A 21,728-nucleotide genomic window follows, 5' to 3' on the forward strand; every position below is an offset into this window, starting at 1 on the left:
TGCTAACCCAAAGATGACACGTCCCTGGTGGTTTGAAGCGACCACCAGTGCCCGGGAGGGAGAAAGATGAGCACTCTCCTCCCTTGTAAGTTACAGCCTTGGCAACCCAGGTGTGTGTCGGTGCGGATGCCACAGCAGTGAATTGGGTTGAATTTCCAGAGGCATAGTGCCAGGCCTTTCTCATGCAACACAATGATGCGTTTAAACTGCATTGTTGGATTGAGAGTTGAATACAAAACCATTTGCTGTGGACCCAGATCCTGAAAAATACCCACAGAGGAAGCTGCCTGTGATAGGTAGTGTGAAATGTGATTTAACAAGAAGAGCAGAGGCTCGGTGAATCCTGGTGGCGGTGGACTCCACGACTCTCATTATCTGCCACCTTTTTGATTAACAGTCACTCCAGTTGGCTTTCCTCTAGATACCAGACATCATGCTAACTAATCCATATTATAATTGAAAACCTATTTCCACCCTGTTTTCTTGTGCTTTCAGGTGAAGATGGAGCTGGGAAAACAAGTTTAATAAGAAAAATGCAAGGCCTAGAGGAATACAAGAAAGGAAGAGGATTGGAGTATCTGTACCTGAATGTGCACGATGAGGACAGGGACGGTGCGTGGAGGCAGCCGCCTGGTCCCGAGGCTGTGCTGGCGCTGCTGCAAACGATTTTCTTTGACTCACCGTTGTTGGTTTGCACTGGGGTCCGCTGTGCCATGTCTTTCAGGAAATACTTTGTTTAGGCTTTTTTTTATTTGTTTGAGATTGAAATTTAGAATGATACTTGTAAACATATTGGAGTAGTCCAGCTTTGGTTTCATTATGAATGAATATTTCATTCTCTTTTCATAAGTGAAGTAATACTGCACGCACACTGTAAATGCTGTGTGCTTGTGTGCACTGACTCCCTTTCCCCTTCTCAGTTTTAAAGTGAAAATGTCATCTCCTCGCAGCTTTTCTCATCTGATCAGCCACGTTTTCTTCTCTAGATCACTTGTCTTCTCTTTTCTGTATATATTATCTTGAATATGCATGACCCTGTCTGCTGATGGTAAGACTATATCTGCTGATGGTAAGACTATAAATATGTTATGCGGTCTCTGGATTGGATTGAGAGGTATGAAGTAGAGGATGCTGGTGCTGTGGTTGGCATGAAATCATTTTCAGGAATATTTTTAGTAGATGTGACCTAATAGTTGGTTCCTGTCAAAGCCAGTAGACATCTCCTGTGGAGATGCCCTAAAATAACAAGTAGTGTTAGTTGGATGGTGGAAGAAAAAAACCAGTCCACCCCACAATCCAGTTGCCTTGGTAACTCTCTCTTGTCTGTTGCAGATCAGACAAGATGTAATGTCTGGATCTTGGACGGGGATCTGCACCACAAAGGCCTCCTCAAGTTCTCCCTCGAAGCCGTCTCTCTGAAGGACACCCTGGTGATGCTGGTTGTTGACATGTCAAAGCCTTGGACTGCCTTGGATTCTTTGCAGAAATGGGCAAGTGTTGTTAGAGAACATATTGACAAACTGAAAATTCCTCCTGAGGAGATGAAAGAAATGGAACAGAAGCGTGAGTAATCTGGAAATATTAACGTACATTTCAGACACAGTACCTTTTGCTAATAATAAATTTAGGCATTTTTTTTAAACTATGAATAACGTTTCATAAAGGAAACATAATATGACCTCTTTGAAATTCAGTGTATTGGCGTGCTAGATTTCAATATAGCTTTAACATAAAAATATGTATATCTGTTAGGCATATTTAAACAAGTATGCGTTCTCTGTGCCAAAGAGCTATGTGTGTTCATTTTGGAAAGTAAGTTTTTGGGGTTAACAAAAATTAGTGTCTTCAGCTGTTCATTTTTTAACCTCTTTATTTCTTGATAAGTGATCTTACCAGCCTTGTAAAAATTAAATATTTCTGCTAGAATGTTAACGCATGAAGAGGTTATCATAGTTTGGAGATTTATATTTTTCTATTTTATGTGTGCCCTTGGATTGGAAATTTTCATGAATACTATGAAAAGGATATGGTTCATATTTAACAAGTTTTATGAGCTAGTCACATCTGAAAGTTTTACTGAGTACTTTTCATTTGCAAATGATGTATCTGCTTAAAAATATATAATGCAGATGAAATGTTACTTTGTTATTCTTAATTGAAATGATTTTTAGATAAAAATTTATATTCCCAGGAATTACATGAAAGAAATAATAGAAATTATGTGTCCTAATTCACTGAAAAAGCATCCGTGAGATTTTCCCTTCTTTATCCAAGTTTATATACTAGAACAGTAGCTCTCCAGTGTGGTTCCTCAACCACCAGTATCAGATGAGAACTTGTCAGAAGTGAAGCCTCCTATGCGTCACCCCAGCTCCTGGGTTATAACTCCTGGGGTTGATGGGACGGATTCTGGTGCCTATTGAGGGTTGAGAACCACTGTTTGCAGCCGCTGATGTGAAGGTCGTAGCTAAAAGCACTGCTGTGGTGTGTGCCCCATGATCCTGGAGGAAACACTCCTCTGCTCAGGACCCACATGCTTAAGATGCTTAAGGCACCCCCACAAAACAGCTCAGTCTCCGTATTCTCAAGAGGATCTGACCCAGCGTTATTGACTTTTTTCTAATTGTGGAAATTAAAAGTAATTGTGTTCCCCCGCCCAGTATATTCCTTTTCATTTCTAAGGTGGAGTTAGGCCTTCGTTTGCCAGGGTTGATTTTGTTGGGTTCCCTCGCCTTCCCCTCTGAACATTTTTTGTTTCCTTCAGATGCCTTTTTTTGATTCAATGCTTTGGATTATGTAAATTCTTTTCACATTTGTTGTTTTGCTTTTAAATATGATAAATGGTGCTAAATGCATATTTCTTTGTGTGTACCTATCATTGATTATTTCCTTAAGATTCTTAGAATAATTTATGTTCAGAGTATCCATTAAGGTCGCTTACAACATGCATGTTTACTTTTACTTCTTTAAAGTGAAGCTTCAAGCAAGCTTGGAAAAGACATTTGACCTTTTATTAACATTGGTAGTAGAATTCCTACCAGGGATACAAAATGAACATGGTCTGAGATTGAACCTCACTAGAAAGGGAAAAAAAACCAAAGCCACCTGATGGCAGTGGTTTGTGCCCATGAGAACTGAGCAGGTCAGAGTAGAACCGCCCAGAGAGTTTCTAAGGCTCAAGATCTTTCCAGAAACAGACTGTCTCATCTTTTCGCATGGTTTCCTGTGGCCTCAAACTGCTGACCTGTGAGCCACGTACTTTAATCACTGCCATCAGGGCTCCTTGGCAGAAATAAAGAGACCTGACTCAGAAGTTCTCATATTAAAAATCCAGAACTGTTTTAAATTATTATTAGTTATTTGGGAAGGGGACAGGGCTTTGTTTAGAACTTGCTTTCTTTTCTTCTAATTCAGCCTTTTATGAAGTTGAAGCACAAAAGCAGCTTGACTTGCACAGACTGGATCAAGCCTGGTCAGAGCTCCCCTGCATAGCCCCCCAGAGCTGTCCTGTGTCTCCTGACACTCAGTGTGGGTCCAGTGTCTGTCCTGTCCCCGAGGGACACTTCCCAGTCTGTTTTTCTTCTCTTATTCCAAAATAAGTGAAGTGTATGTTTAGACAATGGCAGAGAATTAGATCTACTTAAATAAAGCTGTTCTCTGAACTATGTATTAAATTCTTTGATTTTCAGTCATTAGAGACTTCCAGGAATACGTAGAGCCAGGAGAAGAATTCCCAGCTTCCCCTCAGAGAAGAAACACCATGTCCCAGGAAGACCGAGACGAGAGTGTGGTTTTACCTCTGGGCGCGGATACGCTCACGCATAACTTGGGCATTCCAGTCCTGGTTGTTTGCACAAAGGTGAGTTTGCTCCTGAGAGATCCTGCTGCCTCTGGTCGCTGAGAGGGAACATTTGTTTTTGTCTTCCAGGCTTTTTCTTAGAACACACATAATAGTTTTCCTAGATTTTTTTTTTAAATATAGTTTAAACTATTGACATGTTGATCTTGTGATCTTAATAATTCCTTGGAAAGAAAATAGTATTTCAGATTTTTTGCATGATTTGTTTTTCTCATTCTAAGTAGATGTCATCGTCCAATAATAGTTTATTATTCAGCTTTGGAGAGGGTGAAACCAAGTCTCTCTTTGGAGGCTAGGATTATGAAGCGCTGCCTCACATACTGTGGGCACATGGCCAGGAGAGACTGGTCCTTGGAGAAGGACATCATGCTTGGGAGGGTAGAGGGACAGTGCAGGAGAGGAAAACCCTGGAAGAGATGGACCGATACAGTATCTGGCGCAGTGGGGGTTGGTGTGTCAGAGTTAGTGAGACTGGCTCGGGACAGGGAGGGGTTCAGAGCTGCTGTACACAGGGTCACTATACATCACAGGCGACTCAACAGCACATAACAGCAACATACTATATTGGTTGTTTTTTATTTAAGCCTCATGTCTAGAGTCGACAAGACCTCAGGGAGGACCTTTATATTTAATGTTGGTTTTTATTATATTTTGGAGGAACATTCTTTTAAGTGGTACAGCACTCTTAAAATGCTGTACTGAGGTAACCTGGGGTTGCTGTGTGCCGAACCTTGTGCCATTTGGGTTTCAAATGCCTTAACGGTTATCCATGGTGGACAGTGTTTGGAGCGCCCAGTTTATGAAGTTTGGAAGCAGTAGTGGCATCTGCTTCCTAAACAACATGCCTCTGGAAACTCTATAAATGTTGGTAGTTATAGAAAGTCTTCAGGCCTTTTGTTTGTAGGGTCACTCTAAGTCATGCTCAGCTCAGCAGTAATCAACAAGAAGAATAGGACTTTTTTTTAGCCAAAATGATAGTTTTAGCTTTTGGTAGCTAATTAAATATTTTCAGCACTGAATTTTAATTTTTTCATAAAGTTTTATTGTAGTGAAGTATATAACCAAATATGTACCATTTCAACCATTTCATGTGTGTAATTAAGTGACATCATTATATTAACCATGCTGTACAACTGTTATCATTATACATTTCCTTTTTTGAAACATATTCTGATAGAATCATGATTATCAAAGTTTGGTTACTCTGTCATTACTTTGTAACTAAAAGACAACATTTCTTTAGGAATAATTGATAGTTGATCTTCTCTTATTGTCCAAGTGCTGTGTCTTCACTGTTTGTAATTCTTTGACTAGTAAGACAATGACAGTCTGTTTACCCATTTGAGACTTAGAATTATGTTTTATGTAACATCTTAAATTTCCACACAAAAATAAAAAGACACAGAATTTTAAAACATCATTTTTATAGCATTTAGAGTAAAATTAATCAGTAAAGTTCATACTGGAATCTTTCTGCATGTGACTTATTTTGTTTGAAAAAAAGCTGCTCATTTACAGATATTTTCCAATTTTCCTACAACTCACTTGGAAATAGCAATCTTATTTCCCAGAGAAAATAATAAAATGTACAAGGTCAGTATCAAATTAGGTATTGATTCATCACATTTTTAATCTGGAAACGACATCTGTTCCACCAAAAATCTTTAGATTGGAGTGGTTAATATTTTGTCTCATTTTTCAGTTTGCCCATCCAAAACTGATTTATTCAAGTAACTTTCTGTTGACTATTTAACCTTTCTCTTTTTCCTTGTTTTACCTCAACAGTGTGATGCCATTAGTGTATTGGAGAAAGAACATGACTACAGGGATGAACATTTTGATTTCATTCAGTCCTATATCCGGAAGTTTTGTTTACAGTGTATCCTTTTAACACACTGGTTGGTGCAGTGTTTCTTATCTGATTTTGTTTATTTCTTTATTTGGTAGCAATAGAATTGGATGGCTTTAGAAAATGTTTTTCTTCATGGCTCAGATCAGAAATTTCATTCTGGATCTCAAGTTTTCATTTCAGGTTTCAAATGATTTATATCTGGATATTTTGAAATAGAGACTGTTAGTTTGCTGTGTACAATGCCTAAAAAGTACCTTGTATGAAAAATCCTGATGAGTTGACTTTGTGAGCATTTCTGATTAAAAAGTCGTGTATTCTTTTAGTGAGGAGATGAGTGAGAAAGATCAGCCTTTGTTTTCATTTTGAGTATGTTTCGTTGATTACCACCATCTCTTTGTATATTTTAACATAATGGGTTTAAAATCTGGTGATGCATCAGAACTTCAGATCAAAGACCTACTAAATAGGAGTATTCAGGGGTTAAGAGGGAGAAATTGCATTTTTTTAATTTTTTTAAATTTTTATTTTTTTTTGTGTGTGAGTGTACCGTCAAATCAGATCTGACTGGTACAGGAGGAGATTGTCCCTCCTTTCCCAGCAGAGCATCTGGTGGATTCAAACCTGCACCTCTGGGATTGTAGTTGCACCTCCTTGCCACTAGGCCACCAGAGCTCCCCTAGAAACTGCATTTTTAAAAAGCATTCCAGAAGGATGATTTTGATGATCCCAAATTGGAAAACCTTTGGTGTGGCCATGGGACTAAGATGTCTGTTTGTGCTCACGATACCCCTTTCCCTCACAGGCTCTTGACTTTTTTTTTTTTTTTAAATCTCTTGATCTTTTGACCAAGCATATCTGTTTTGGATAAAATATATAAGTTAGGATGTCCTTTAACGAGTACTTCTTCATTTGAGGTGACTTTATCTCAAGTCTTGGTCATGAAAGTTACTTTGGCCTGAGGTCATCCTTGATGGGCAGCTGCTGGTTCACCTTCTCTCATCAGTGGGTCTAGGGTCCCCTTCTTTCAGTGGGTTTCGAAAGCTTTGTCCCCAAAGTCCTGCTGCTTAGAATTAGTGTCAACTGCAAGCTTGTTCATAGGGTCGTGCTCGGCTCAGTGGCAATTAACAAAGAGGCAACATTCGTGTGTGCCGTTTTTGTTGAAAAGACAGAATCATGAAATATAAGAAAGTGACATAAAATTTTGCTGCTTCACATTTTTAGTTGTTTTCTTTTATTTACATACAGCCGTATTAGAAATGTAAACTCCTTCTGGTGTTAATGTCTGTTTGCTCTCTTGGCTTAATGACAGTCTCATCCTCCTAAATGAAATCTATTACATCAGAATTGTTTTACTTGTATTTTAACTGCTGTTTAAGTATTTTATGCTTTTTTTTTAAAAAAAAAATCCCTATTATGCTATAAAATAACTGGGCTTCGTTTGTTTTATTGGATTACTTTTGTGTGTGTATCGTCAAATCGCATCTGACTGGTACAGGAGGAGATTGCTCCTCCTTCTCCAGCAGAGCATCTGGTGGATTTGAACTGCTCACCTCTGGGATCGCAGTGCAGCTTCTTGCCACTAGGCCACCACCTCTTTTTTTTAAGCTAATAAACATGTAGATGAAAATTTTAAAAATTTAAAACACAACTTTGTGGTGTCTATTCATGAAATTTGTCCAAAATTTTCTTTAATTTCTGCTATTACTCAGATGGTGCAGCACTTATTTACACTTCAGTAAAGGAAAACAAAAATATAGATTTAGTATATAAATACATTGTCCAGAAACTATATGGATTTCCCTATAAGATTCCTGCTGTTGTTGTGGAAAAAGATGCTGTATTTATGTAAGTACAGTCTTTTCTTCTTTCAGTTATTTATTTTGAATCAGAGTTTGTAGATTATATGACTTTCATTCATAATACATTTTGTTTTATAACATTGTAATTACAGTTTCACGGATCATACATATACATTTTATTTTATAACATTAATTATCATTGATTAATATTATTAATTATAATGTCTAATGTCAACCCCCCTTGGAAGGAGGAGTGGCATCCACTTCCATAACAGCTTGCCTCGGAAACCCTGTGAACCTGGAGAGAGGATGAAAGGCACCCAAGTGTCGAGGACTCTCCTTCATAGGGTCACTATGAGTCGCCTGTGACTCGACGGCACTTAACAACAACGTCAACCCCTTAGTAACTAAGTCTCATTACACCCCTTAAATGTTTTATAATGTAGTCATGTGTTGATGCTACTACTATTTGCTGTGTCCTCACTTTTCCAGTCTTGGAATGAGATCAGTAGACTTTACCACATTGAATAGATGAGAATCTCTTCCTAGATTTTTATATTTTTTATCTACTTTGATCTATTTACCATTGCCTTATAGTCTCACAGTTGGCCCAAGCCTTTACCGAAAAGTCTGCCAGTTTCGTAAAACACTTGTTGAGTGTATGTCGGTATATCATAGCTGTTCATCCTTTAATTGATAATATGTGTAACCTGATGTGTAATATAGATTGCTATATTATATTGCAATATAATGATTATGTTATCTTAATAAAATTCAGAAGTAATAATTACTCCCTTCTCCTGAAAAACCTCTAATGGCATCTTCTTTTATCAAGAAAATTGGTATAATCATTTTAAGTACATAATTAGTAAGCATTACTCGGGCATTGCACTGAAAAGCTGATTAGTTTTGCGTGGTTTGTCAAACTGGTTTATGTAAGTGTGGATTGAGTTATTACATACCTGTATAATGCTTTAAAGTTTACCATGCATTTCTTTTCAGTCCGGCAGGGTGGGATAATGATAAGAAAATAGGAATATTACATGAAAATTTCCAGTCATTAAAAATAGAAGATAATTTTGAAGATATCATAACGAAACCACCTGTCCGAAAGGTAACAAGCACTTTTAGTATCTAGTCTCAATATTTAGACTTTTAGATGGAGAAGGAACTTCATAACTCTACCACTAAAAAAGAAAAAGACCAGGTTCTCTTTCATCAAGAGGGTTACAAAGTGTAATTTGAGTGTTTCTAATACATACATAGTTTATAAGAAGAATTTGGTTTAGCAAATGTAAGTCTACTCCTCAGTTACTAAGTTAATGTTTGGCATGTAGTACAGACTCGTATTCTAATATAATCAAAACCAGACCCATTGTTTTTGATTTGATTCCAGCTCACAGCCACTCACAATAGACAGATTTAACCGCCCCATAAACTTTCCAAGCCTGTGCTCTTTACTGCCGCAGATGCCACATCTTCCTCCTGAAAGGTTTGCTGCCTGGTGGGTCGAACCTCCAACCTTTCAGTTCTGAGCCAAGAGCTTACACCTTAAGGGTTCTTCTCATATTGGGAAAGCAAGCAAAACAAAGCACACAAAACCATCGAGTCCATTCTAACTCCTGATGACTTTCCCTGCAAACCCCGGACTCCGTGAGAGACTCTGGATCTTTAACAGTTGGAATGGCCAGAGTCTGAGAATTCACCAAACCAGAGCGCAGCCAGGGTCCCACAGTTGTCTGAGTGCCCCCAATTCCTAAATTTCATTTTCACTGTAACTGCAGCTTGCCTTTCTCATGACTGAAAAATCTAGTTCCACAAAGTACTCTTCTTGATCTGTCCTGATTCCATGTTAAGGGGTGTTTGATAGCTTATAGTTAGATACAGGTGTTTCTGTTAAGTTGTATAACAAGAATCATTGTAGGTGATAATTCTCACTGGCTTTTAATTTGGACATGTGTTTTAGGAAAAATAATTTCAATTTAACCTATGACAGCATAGAATGTCTGGCTTAATTTGTGTATAATTAGAAAAGTATAATAGGAAGTACGTCAGGTGAAAAAGAAATTGTTTTCCTTTGATTTTGTTGTTGTTGTTGTTGTGTACTGTCAAGTCAGTACCAACCCATAGGAGACCCGCCAGGGGTGTTCAAAAGTAGTGAATTACCGAGGAGTTGATTGCTCTTCTTTTTCCCGTGGACGGCTGGGTGAAGTCAGGTCGCATACCTTTGTGTTAGCAGCACAGTTTCTTCCCACTAAACCACCAGAGCTCCCCCACTACATCACTGTCGTCTTCGAGTTGGAACCAACCCTTAGCTGACCCCTCCCGCCGGTTTTCAGAGGCAGTAAATCACACGGGAGGAGACTGCCCATCCTTCTCCCGCAGAGAGGCTGATAGATTCGGGCCACCAGTAAACCAGCAGAGCTCCAGTATTTGGCTTGGACGGCTCTTAATGAACTGTATGCCTCCAAAAACAAGAGCCATCGGGTCCCAGTCTCCTGCCAACTCACTCGTGCTTTATGTTGTCAGTCAGACATAAGTATTTATGGAGTATGACTCGGGCACTGTTCTACTTAATAGGTTGTAGTTATTGTGCTGTCAGGTCGGAGCCGACTCAAAGCTAACCCTCCTGCAAGTTTGCAGAGGCTGTCAATCGCCTGGGTGGAGATTGCCCATCTTTCTTTCTCAGAGCAGCTGGTGGATTCGAACCATACACCTTCAGGTTGGCAGCACAACTCCTTACCACTGAGCCAGCAGAGCTCCCTACCTGAGGAGGAGGTGGTGCTAATAATAAACCACCAGTACATATTGAGGTACTAGGTCCTAAGTAGATGATGCTAATAATAAACCTCGGGCCATCTGTCCAGTGATGATGATACTGTGAAAATAAAGCCAGTGAAGAGGGCTGTCCGGAGAGGCTGGGACGGAGCTGGAGTGAGAACGGAGTTCAAATGCAGTGAGGCCTCGTCCCGAGGTTGCAGTAGGGATCTTGCATTTTGTTTTAGTCTTGAGTGAGATAGGAAGTCAGTGAAGAGTTGAAGTAGACGTCATAGACTCCACTAGCTGTTTAAAAGGATGGCCCTGAAGGAGCTCTGGTGGCGCAGTGGGTAAGCGCTTGGTGAGGAACGGGAGGCCTGGTGGCCCAGCCCGTCACGTCCGTGGGAGGAGCCGCACAGCGTGAGGAGAAGCTGGAGGCAGTTACTGCTGCTCTTTACAAACTTCTACCCCGAGCTGTTGCTGGTTATTCCTATTTCCCCGTTTCCGTTGCTTTTCCGTGACGTAGGACACAGTACTCCGTTGCTTAGCGAGTTGATACATAATAGGAACGTGCGTGTGGCCTCAGGAGTTACAGCGTCCGACACAGCAGTCACTGACCACATGTGGCTTTTGTCATTCCTTTGTGATATCGGCCGCATAGCGAGTGCTTAGCCACAGGTGATGAGTGGCTGTTACTGGGTAGAGGAGATCTAGACTCTTCACATCATTTCAGAGAGTTACCGGCTGCTGTGTGAGCGTGGGTGGACAGTTCACCCGTGTGAATACTATACGTGATGTTCCTATTACTGAGCCAGTTTGTAATTCCTCTAATCTAGAGAGTAGCACAGTATATTAAACCGCATTTGTGCATTGCTCATTTCAGTTTGTGCATGAGAAGGAGATTGTGGCGGAGGATGACCAGGTGTTTCTTATGAAGCTTCAGGTACGTATTTGTATTGGCAGAAATTACTGGTGGATAAACTGTTCTTGACACATTTTTCATTAAGAGTACAGCAGTACACACGGTGAATGTCTAAACTAGAATTCTTTCTTTTTCCCCTGCAGTCCCTCTTAGCAAAACAGCCACCAACTGCCGCTGGAAGGCCTGTGGTCAGTATTACCGAGTTGACAGCATTCTTCCGATACAGAAGAGAGCGTGTCACGCCTTATCCCCTTCTCCCCCTTCCCTGTGGACGTGTGTGTGTGTGTCTGTGTGTGTGTCTGAAATGTAAACCCGAACTTGGAAATCTAGATTTTGGTTTTGTGAAGTTTTGAAAGATGACGTTTATTTCCTTCTTGGATATTTAACTCATGTAAAGTTCTATTTTGCAAATATTATGTGTCAGCTGTGGCGAGCCATTTCCGTGCATTCACAAATTCTCAAGAACTCTGTGAGGCTAGTTCTGCTCTTAACCCTCTTTTACAGATTGGGAAGGGAAGCTTTGGAAGTGGTAGTGGCTTGTCTTGAGATGATTCAGCTGGTAGGACAGAGGTCTGGGCTGGAACCCAGATCTGACCCTCAGGCTTATACTTTGAGTCATTCATCATTTCTCTATGCATTCTTTTTCCATGGAAAGAAAAAGTAGTGTTCTAAAATGTTTAGGTCTGGAGTATTCTGTAGCAGTGAGGACACCCATGGCTACCATTTCTGTTAATGTCTCACAGTATGTGGGCAGTTGCAAAGTCATTTCTTTTAAAATAATAACTTTGTGAAATTGAAACACTTAGGTCTTTGTAATTGTGGTTTCCCTGATTTTTCTTAGGATGCCTCGCCCAGAGTTCCCGGAGGCTCCCCCCGGACGCCAAGCCGGTCCGTGTCGTCCAATGTTGCCAGCGTGTCACCCATCCCTGCGGGGTCAAAAAAAATTGATCCAAACATGAAAGGTATATTTTTCTTCTTTTTTGTAGAAAACAAGACTGTTTTGCAGAGAAAAGAAACGTACCTAGAATTCTACTTTAGCTCTTTTGATTTTGTGCGGTGCCCTCCGATCTCTGTAGATACCATCTCGTAGTTGATCAGATCAGATTCTAAACTGTTGTACGTTGTTAACGTTCTCTATCCATGATACATGCATCTTTTTTTTTGTTGGTGTTTTTAATGTTTTGTAATAGATTTAGTTGTTTTAGGGTAAACTTCAATTAAATGAAGAGACTATATGTGTAATAGTTCTCTCTAGAAATAATTGCTGTAAGAAGGACTAGAAGGTATACATTTTAAACCTCTGACATTGTTGTTTAGATAGATTGCTCAGCTTTGCATCTCATCAGTGTTACATGCTGTCATTTTCCCACACCCTAATCGGCATTCTTGAATTACTAATAAGTTTTCCCCACTCCCCCGGTGTTTCCCTCCCATTTGTAGTTCCCTTCTTTGAATTGCCCTTTTATCTCTAGGGAACCTCTGCTGGTTTTCATATAGGATCAGGTAACATTTCACAATCCTTGATGCAGATATTTTTTCATTAGTCATATTTTTGAAAAATCCCTTTTAAAGGGGAAGATAATTGCATCTAACATCTGCTTGTTTAAAATGGTCTTAGCCTTTTAACAATAACTTTCCAATTATTTTTTAATAATTACCAAGCTGAAATTAATTGAATTTGGAATGTACAGCTCTTAAATTTAAGTATAACACTTGTTTTTTTGTGTGTAATTATTTTCATCGTAATGTATGGAAACTTATGACTGAGTGGGAGCATTTCTTTTTATAGCTGGAGCCACAAGTGAAGGGGTCCTGGCAAATTTCTTCAATAGCTTGCTGAGTAAGAAGACTGGCACTCCAGGAGGCCCTGGGGGAGGGAGTCCTGCAGGTGGGGCTGGAGCTGGAAGCAGTGGCTTACCTCCGTCCTCCAAAAAGTCAGGTAAGGTTGTCCAGAATAGAAGCAAAGAGCTTTAAGGAGGGAGAATTGAGATACCATAATGGTAACTCGCTTAAATGGTTTAACTCAGTGAGTGGTATCTAGTAAACTGGAATATAAGTTTAAAACATTCTCATTTCCCAATATGAAGCCTTAAATCCTGCCCTTCACTGCTGCACCACCTGCCCCCTCTGCTCCCTCCTGATAACCTCTAAGAACCACTTCCTTCGTCTCTGTGAATTGCCAATTCTGAGTCAGCCCATTGTTTTCAAGATTTGTGTATATGATAGCCTGCATCAGTGTGTACTTTTTTTAATGGCTGAATAATAAACCTAGTAATAATTGAAGCCTAAGGTGTGCTTGATCAAGCTGTGGTGTTATCATTTGCTTTCTGTGCATCTGAAAGTTGGACAGTGAATAAGGAAGACGGAAGAAACTTTGATGGCTTTGAATGTTCAGTTGAAAAAGAGTACTTCAGTTGAAAAAGAGTACTGAATATCCCATAGGCTGCAAAGAGTACAAATAATTCTGTCTTGGAGGAATTGTGACCAGGATGTTCCTTAAAGTTAAGGAGGGTGAGACTTGTCTCTCATTCTTTGGGCATGTTTTCTGGAGAGACCAGTTCTTGGACAAGTCCTCAGTCTTCCTGCTGAGAATGGTAGAGGGTCACAGAGGAGAACCGGAGCACACAGGTGTCAGGACAGTGCAGGGGACGGTAAAGGTCAGCTCTGTTACTCAGAGGGTCACTGAGTTGTAGGAGACAGCACAGACAACAAAAGCAGGAACTGAGGTGTGAGTGTAACGTATTTGTCCCTTGTCTGTTGTTGGCGGTTTGGGTTCTTTGCATTTTTGCAGTTAGGAAGAATGCTCCTGTGCACTCACACACAGGTCTTCTCGTGTGCCCGTGTGCTTCCATGGCTTCCGAGTATGTTTCTAGAAGTGAAGGTGCCGGGTCCTCTGATAACACTGCTGACGTTCTGCACTGGCTCGGTCCTTGGGTCCTCGGTTCTCCGCGTCTCGGGCAGCACTTTGTATCCTCGTTGCTTACAGTTACCCTAGTCAGGGTGAAGCCCTGTCCCCTCGTAGTTTTGATTTACATTTCCCTCGTGGCTGATAATGAGCAACCTTTCCTGTGCCATTGAAATTTCTTCTTTAGGGAGCTCCTTTGCCCATTTTTTAAACTAGGTTTTGTCTTTTCATTATTAGATACTGTTGTTGTTGTGTCAGAACCAACCCATCGCTGATCTTCAGCAGGTGTTTGAGGCAGTAAATCCCACTGAGGGCAATCAGGCATCCTTCTCGCATGGAGCAGCATTCAGACCATGCCTTTGGGATTGTAGTGCCGTTTCTTTCTTTCTTTTTTTTAAAATTTTTTGTGTGTACCGTCAAATCAGAGATCTGACTGGTACAGGAGGAGACTGTCCCTTCTTTACCAGAGCATCTGGTGGATTTGAACCGCGCACCTCTGGAATTGCAGTGCAGCTTCTTGCCACTAGGCCATCAGAGCTCGCCATAGTGCGGTTTCTTAAGTGGGAGTCTGATTTGCTGTGTAAACTTTCAACAAAGATAAAAGAATTTTTTTAAAACCTACATGCTGCTTCGCTGTCCCTCCTTACGATTCTGCTCAGGGCCACAATAAATAGACCCTCATAGAAGGGGAGAAGAACACAGACTAGAACCTCAGATTCCTGAAAACAAAACACAGACTGGACAGGTCGCGACTGCAGGACTCAGAGATTTGAACAGAAACTGGCCCCTCACTCCTTTTTAACAAAACAGAGAATGTCATCTGTGAATCCTGTTCTCCTGGTTTTGTGACTTTAGAGCTCTTTTGGTGCACTGTTTGTTTGGGTGTTTTGTTTTTTTAAGCAAATAATTTACACTCAGTGGTCAAAGTAAACAGTTTTTAAAGATGTAAAAGGGCAGGGAATCGAGATTTAGGGAAACAGAATAATTAGAATAGGAAGATTGAGAATGATCACACGGAATGAAGACTGACCAGTGTCATTTGCCTCCAAGTTGTTGAGTGGGAACTGGAACGGCTGTGTGCACCTCACTGAAGACACAGAACAGTCTTCACTCCTGGGCTGCTTTTCTCTTCATGGCCTTGCCACAGCTTGAAAATTCCTGATTAGAGTTCTGTATGAGATTAAATAGTAAAAGTACTAGTCTTCTGTTTAATAACGATTTAACTAAAAAGAAGGTAATTTCTTTAGAAATTTAGGATGCCTGTACAATTTAGATAAAATTAGTAAAACCATTTATAACTTTAATGTAAAAAGCTGTTTGTGAGAAAAATCTTAATGACGCCTCAATCTTGTTTTCTTTTCCCACAACGTAGGCCAGAAGCCTGTCCTATCAGACGTTCATGCAGAACTGGACAGAATTGCACGGAAACAAGTTACTGTTTCTCCTACAACACCCACATCCCCAACGGAAGGAGAAGCTTCTTGAAGATACCAAATAAAGCCATTCAATTTTTTGGGATAATGTCAACTTGCCTCTGCCTTTTCCTTCAGGAGTGAAGTAGGGAGCTGGAGTGCTTTTTCAAATGGACTAAATTCATGTCTGGGGGGTTTTTGTTTCTTTGTTTTGTTGTTGCCACTTTTTTATAAAAGGGAGCCATACAGGGGGGAAAAAAGTTCTACATGATGTAGAATTGGAGGTCGCGTTGCCATGTTGCGTAAGGAATTCATTTTGGTATTTTGAAAAATTCAAGATTTCTAGAACTGAAATACAGATCATAGCCTAAAGGCTATTTTAAAAAAGACAAGAAGGTTTAAGGAAGGGAAAGTATGAAGCAGTTTGGGCATTTGACCGACGTGGACATCCAAGGTTATTTTACAATCATTTAAAAATTCTGTATTTTACTGGAGCAAAAATGATCAATTGTCAGAATTTTGCACACCACAGTAAGCGAATGCAAACAGAATGTATACCACACATGGGATCTGCTGAGAAAACGGTCTGCGTTTGATACACTAGTCATTGTCCAGTCTATGACCCTACATGTTGTCATTAAAATATGGCTTAGAAATATTGGCCAAAATTTGTCTCTTTAACTGGAAAGAAAGGAAAGCACACTGCCTAAATGTGTAAAAGAAAAATGCAGAGGTTATTAAAATGTAAAGAGTAACAGTCTCTGGATTTGTCTATATGTATATGTCTCTGCCTTAATATATCCTTTTTTTGTTTGTGACTTTCAACTGTAATCAGTTAATAAAGTATTTATTCTCTGCATTCAGGTTCACATAGTTTATTGCATTTTCTGCTATTTAAATTTGTATTTATGATAGTGATAAGATTTGGTAGACATTCTGATCTAGCTTCTAAGAGACAGGTGAATACTTGATTGGCTTTTTCATAAGTTTTCTTATTTGGGGAGTTTGCTTTTTTTGAGCACGTTTTCTCCCTGAGCGTGTCTCAGACTGCAGAATCTTATATCACGCTTCCTGGGAGGTTAAAATACAGTGTTTTATTGTTCTTTAATGGGAAGCAGCAGTGCTAAACACCTGGCCAGTACACGGACCCTTAGCAACTCTCTCACGGCCAGAACACCTGTTAACAGTTAGATGGCTTTGAAACTTTCTAGTGCTTGTTTTAAAACCTTCTGGAGCACAATTTGAGCTTTTTGTTGATGTTTAACAAAGGAACACCTCTGCATTGGGCTTAGAGTCATTTCATACAATTGGGAGAAATAATCGGTTTCCATGTCCTACATTCAGTTTGTTAACTCTCAGACACTATATACATCAAATGGTTTTTAAAGAAAACATTATGCACTATCTAGCATAATCCTTTGTTAGAACTTTAAAATTTATTTAGTGTTATGATGCTATTTGATTAATTATAGTTGAATATAAATGCTAAAAATAGGGGAACAATTTCTTTCCATGTAGAAGAAACTTGTGTTTATGAGCATGAAAAAGTTTTATTTGTTAAAATATAGGTTTAAAATGCGACTGATAAAATCTTTAGTCCAGCGAAAGTTCTGCAATTAAGTTTTGCAGAGACTGGTTTTTCTAAACTAGTACTCATTGAAACAGCTAAACTTTTAAGAAAGAACATTGCAAACTCTGCTTCCTGAGACACTTTGAGATCTGCTACTGTTTATGCATGTGTAGACCAGTCCAGTGCACGCATGTGTGTATGTGACACTGGGTGTATAGTAGGAATTAATTTAGTTGTTACCTGAAATTATTGTAATGGTTCCTGATGAGAGTCTGTTTTTCTGAAAACTTTGCATTTTACTGTGTTTAAACTTGAAATCTATTTTTGTACCAATTTTTTTGCAAGGAAGGAAAGTTGTTTTTAAAGTAGGTTTGGTTTTGGTTTGTTTTTTTTTTAATTTATTTCCAAGTAAATTTTTTATTGGAGCATAAAATGTACAAGTTACAAGTGTATGGCTTGAAATACCACACAATGAGCACACATGTACCCAGCAACCCAATCAAGAAACAAAACATACCCCTGCGACCAGAAGCTCCCCATGTTCCCGCTAATAGTCCCACCAAGAGGAGCCACACGTGACCTTCTAGCCCCACAGATTGGGTCCATTTTTATGCTTTATACTCTTAGCATTTGTGGCATGTAGCTGGGGTTACTCATTCTCATGGTAGTATAACTCCATTGTGAAAATATAAATTGATCTTCTACACTATGTGATGGTTGTATATTTTTTTTACTGCAGCTTTAAAATGATCTAGATTTAGTGACTTAAAACCAAATTTATTATCTTACCATTCAGAAGTGTAAAACCAGTTACCACTGAGCTAGTTCTGCAGGGATGGGTTTTCTTTTCCAAGAGGCTCCAGGGAGGAGAAAAGCCATCTCTCTCTCTTTTTTTTTTACTCTGGAGACACCTGCAGTCTGACCCCTTAATCATCTTCACACACCATCAACTCTGCTTCTGTCGCCTTCCCTCTGACCCTGACCCTTCATACTTCCGTTTTATAAGGGCCCACATGATGGGTCAGCTCAGAGAATCCAGAATAATTGTCTGTCTCAAGGCCCTCCCTCCACCACAGTCCCTTTGCCAAGGGAAGTAATACGTTCACACCATTGGTGAAGAGTGCCTTTATTCAGTTTGTCACAGGATGTTTGAGTTTTTCAGTTCTTCGGTTACTATTGAGAAAAATGGGAGCTTAGTGGTGTAGTGGATAAGGACTTGCGCTGCTAAAACAAAGGCCACTGGTTTTAATCCACCTGCTGCTCCACAGGAGAAAGATAGGCAGTCTCCTCCCTTGACTTAACAGCCTCTGAAAACCCATGTCAGCTGTGAGTCGGTTCCAGCTGTACCGTGATCAGAGAAGGATTAAGATGAGAGATCTGGTGCCTGTGGAGTTTTCAGTACCAACCCAGAGGCTGTGTCTTTGACTGTCCTATAGGGCTGGGGCCTCTAAGTCAGAATTGATGGCAGTGAGTTTGACTTGGTATTATGGATACATATAAACAAGTCTTAGTGAAAACCTGTCCTCATTTTTTATATATTTCTAAAAATTTCACATTAGTAGGTAATGCCAGTTCTAGAAAATCCTCTAAATTAGACACCTTAGTCCAACAGTCACAGAAATAAGGCAGAGCTACAGTGAACCGGTTACCAACTTCTGAAGGTGAGTTGCTAGTAGGTGCAACTCAGCGACTCTGTGAACAACAGCTCCAAACCCTGCCTTGTCCTGTGCCGTCCTCATACTCTGACATACTCGAACCCATTTCTGCAGGCACTGTGTCAATCTGTCTGATTTAGGGTCTTCCTCCCTCCCTACCACTGACCTTGCCAAGCATGTTAATCCCCTTCCAAAGAATGCCTCTCCTAGCAACATGTCTGGATTATATGAGATGAAGTTTGATCACCTTCTAAGAATCACTCTGGCTGCACCCTCTTCAAGACATACCTGTTTGTTCTTTTGGCAGACCATGGGATATTCGGTACTCTTCTCCAACACTACAGCTCAGAGGCATAAATTCTGTCATCCTTACTCACTGTCTAGCGCTCAGATGCATAGCAAGTGATGGAAAAGACCATGTTCTGAATCGGCCACAAACTGAAAAATAAGTCCCTAAACTGATAACGTTGCTCAATGATTTGGAGAGGTCCCTGACTGTAAAACGTTACCAGTGCAATCCATCTCCTGACTGCTGATACCAGGATGTTAATGGTAAATCTAAATGAGATGAAACCATTGACATGTTTAATCTTTTATTCATCGATTATGATGGAGCTTTTTGTTCCACAGGTGAGAACTTTTGTTTTCTTGACATTGAGAGGCAATCTGTATTAAAGGCTGGATTCTTTCATCTTCTGCAGCAAATGCTTCAAATCCTCACTTTAAGCAAACAAGGTTGTGTCATCTACATAACATAGCTTATTGATGAATCTTCCTCCAATATTGATGCCACATTCTTCATAGAGTCCAGCTTCTCAAATAATTTGCTCAGCGTATAGATTAGGTTCAGAGAGAGGACACACTTTATGCACACTTTAATTTTAAACTATGTAGTGTTCCCTTGCTCTGTTTGCACATTTATTTTAATGTGGTCAAGTTTGTCAGCTTCTTTCTTACTAGTCTTTTATTGGCTTGTTTTAAAGAAATCTTTGCCTGCCCTAAGGTCATGAAGATACTTTTCTATGATTCCCCCCCCAGTCTACTTTACAATGTACCTCTTATTCCAAACTGTTTTCATACATACAATGCATAATCATATATTCCTTTAAAATTATTCTCTCACCTGTTCCAATGCAATGTTCATTATCTATCTACTCTTACGTGTTTCCTCCCAACCCCCCCATATCAGTCCTGCTTTATAACAATGGGACTATGCAGTATTTGTCCTTTTGTGACTGAGATATTTCACTCACCATATTTCGCTCCAGGGTCACGCATGTTGTGTAGCTTTACAAGTTCATTGTTTTGCATTGCTACATAGTACTCCATTGTGTGACTATACCATCGTTTTTCTATCCATTTATTGATGGGCTCTTGGGTTGCTTCTATCTCTTTGCAACTGTATTAAGGAGCAATAAACATGGGTGTGCATACATCTGTTTGAGTGGCGGCTCTGGTTTCTTTAGGGTATATTCCCTGTAGTGGAATTGCTGGGTCAAATGCTATTTCTCTTTCCAACTTGTTGAGAAAGCACCAAGCTGCCTTCCACAGTGTTTGCACCATTTTACACTCCCACCAACAGTGGATAAGGGTTCCAATCTCTCCACAACCTCGCCCGTATGTGGTGTTTGCTGCCTTGTTGAACTTTGCTATTGTTGCCGGGAGTGACTGCTAGTTAAACCCACCAGCTTCTTCAGGAGAAAGATGGGGCAGTCAGCAGTCCAGATTGACAGGAAGGTTTAAGGTTCACAGTAGGATTTACAATTGGGCTGCTCTCAGTCAAAATCAACTCTGGCAGGGAGGGAAGGAGTGAGTTACAAGGGATCTCTGAAATGTTACTGTATTTCATTCTAAATTCATGCAACACTAGATTTTATTCTCTCTGATAAGAAATATTTAACAATCCAAGAGCAGTCAAGATCAGTGGGAGAGAAGAGTTTTCAAAAAATTCCCATTTTTCTTGAATGCCAGAAACACCATCAGGGTGTATTCCCGTACGACAAGACTCATTTTGTTCATCTTTTTGAGACAGTGTCCACCAACCCAAATCTGAATAAGCAGCTGCCCTGGTCAGAGTTCTCCCCAGTGAAAGGAGTGAAGGTCTCGCTGAGAACTCAGTAGCAGCCTTGCCCGCCCCCAGGCCAGCAGCCATGCGCCTCATGTACAAGCAGAAGGGTTTCCTGGGGACTTCTCCCTTTGCCACCCACAGTTTTACAGCAGCTTGTACTAAGAGATTGTAACTTCATAAGTTTCACTTCATCAAAAGGGTTTCTTAAGTGAAACTGGCTTTCCTTGCTTGCCCCGTGGTTATGACACACGCCATGACAGCCGGTGCAGTTTGGTGTCGCTCCCTGGCATGGCCCCACAGTCACGCCATCTGTGGAGGCTTGTATTGTGCTGCTTATGTAGGACCGCGGACTGCTAACTCAATGGTCAGCGGTCCAGGTTCAAATCCACCAGCTGCCTTTTGGGAGAGTGATCGGCAGTCTCTTCTCATAAACATTCACAGCTTCAGAAATCCAGGAGATAATTCAGGGTCCGAGGGTGCTGGGGATTTCAGCAGAGCTCCAAAGAGGACGAGGAGGAAAGCTTGGTGACTTCTGTTTAAAATCAGCCTGTGAAGATCACTGTAATTGGATGTACAACTGGTCACGGGTGTCGGGGCCTGGGAGAACAAAGGAACTTGGAGACCGGGAGCCAGGGGAGAAGCTGAACAAGGGCCCAGAACTGCCCTCCTGCCTGCTCCACAGTCTTGCACCTGAAACCAGAGACTGCATGATCACAGCCACTGACATGACCCTGAAGAACATGGGCGCTCAATTACCCTGGGAGCAGGACGGGTGCCTCACCATAACTAAACAGAAATGGGGCTCGTGGGAATGTGGATGTCAGAAGGAGGGAGAAGGGCCCACGCACATCAGTACTCAGCCCCTAACCCAACATTCCTCCTTGCTCACCAGAAGGTCCCTGCTGTCGTTTAGACCTTGTGCTGTGCTT

General features: G+C 40.5%; 1 protein-coding gene across 1 annotated transcript in view; it reads left to right on the top strand.

Moving 5' to 3' along the window:
* The window catches only part of DYNC1LI1 (dynein, cytoplasmic 1, light intermediate chain 1), a 37,119-nt gene extending 21,501 nt beyond the window's left edge, over positions 1-15,618 (top strand). Inside the window, exons 3-13 of the mRNA XM_006890621.1 lie at positions 496-612; positions 1,333-1,563; positions 3,690-3,859; positions 5,645-5,738; positions 7,421-7,556; positions 8,513-8,624; positions 11,151-11,210; positions 11,333-11,377; positions 12,031-12,151; positions 12,979-13,128; positions 15,467-15,618. Of these exons, the coding sequence (XP_006890683.1) occupies positions 496-612; positions 1,333-1,563; positions 3,690-3,859; positions 5,645-5,738; positions 7,421-7,556; positions 8,513-8,624; positions 11,151-11,210; positions 11,333-11,377; positions 12,031-12,151; positions 12,979-13,128; positions 15,467-15,579 (1,349 nt within the window). The 3' untranslated portion in view covers positions 15,580-15,618. The remainder of the gene's footprint in view (positions 1-495; positions 613-1,332; positions 1,564-3,689; positions 3,860-5,644; positions 5,739-7,420; positions 7,557-8,512; positions 8,625-11,150; positions 11,211-11,332; positions 11,378-12,030; positions 12,152-12,978; positions 13,129-15,466) is intronic.
* Positions 15,619-21,728: the final 6,110 nt, after the last annotated feature.

The sequence above is a fragment of the Elephantulus edwardii genome, unplaced genomic scaffold, assembly GCF_000299155.1.
Source record: "Elephantulus edwardii isolate Elephantulus edwardi_28Jun2011 unplaced genomic scaffold, EleEdw1.0 scaffold00091, whole genome shotgun sequence".
In the NCBI taxonomy this organism is placed as follows: domain Eukaryota; kingdom Metazoa; phylum Chordata; class Mammalia; order Macroscelidea; family Macroscelididae; genus Elephantulus; species Elephantulus edwardii.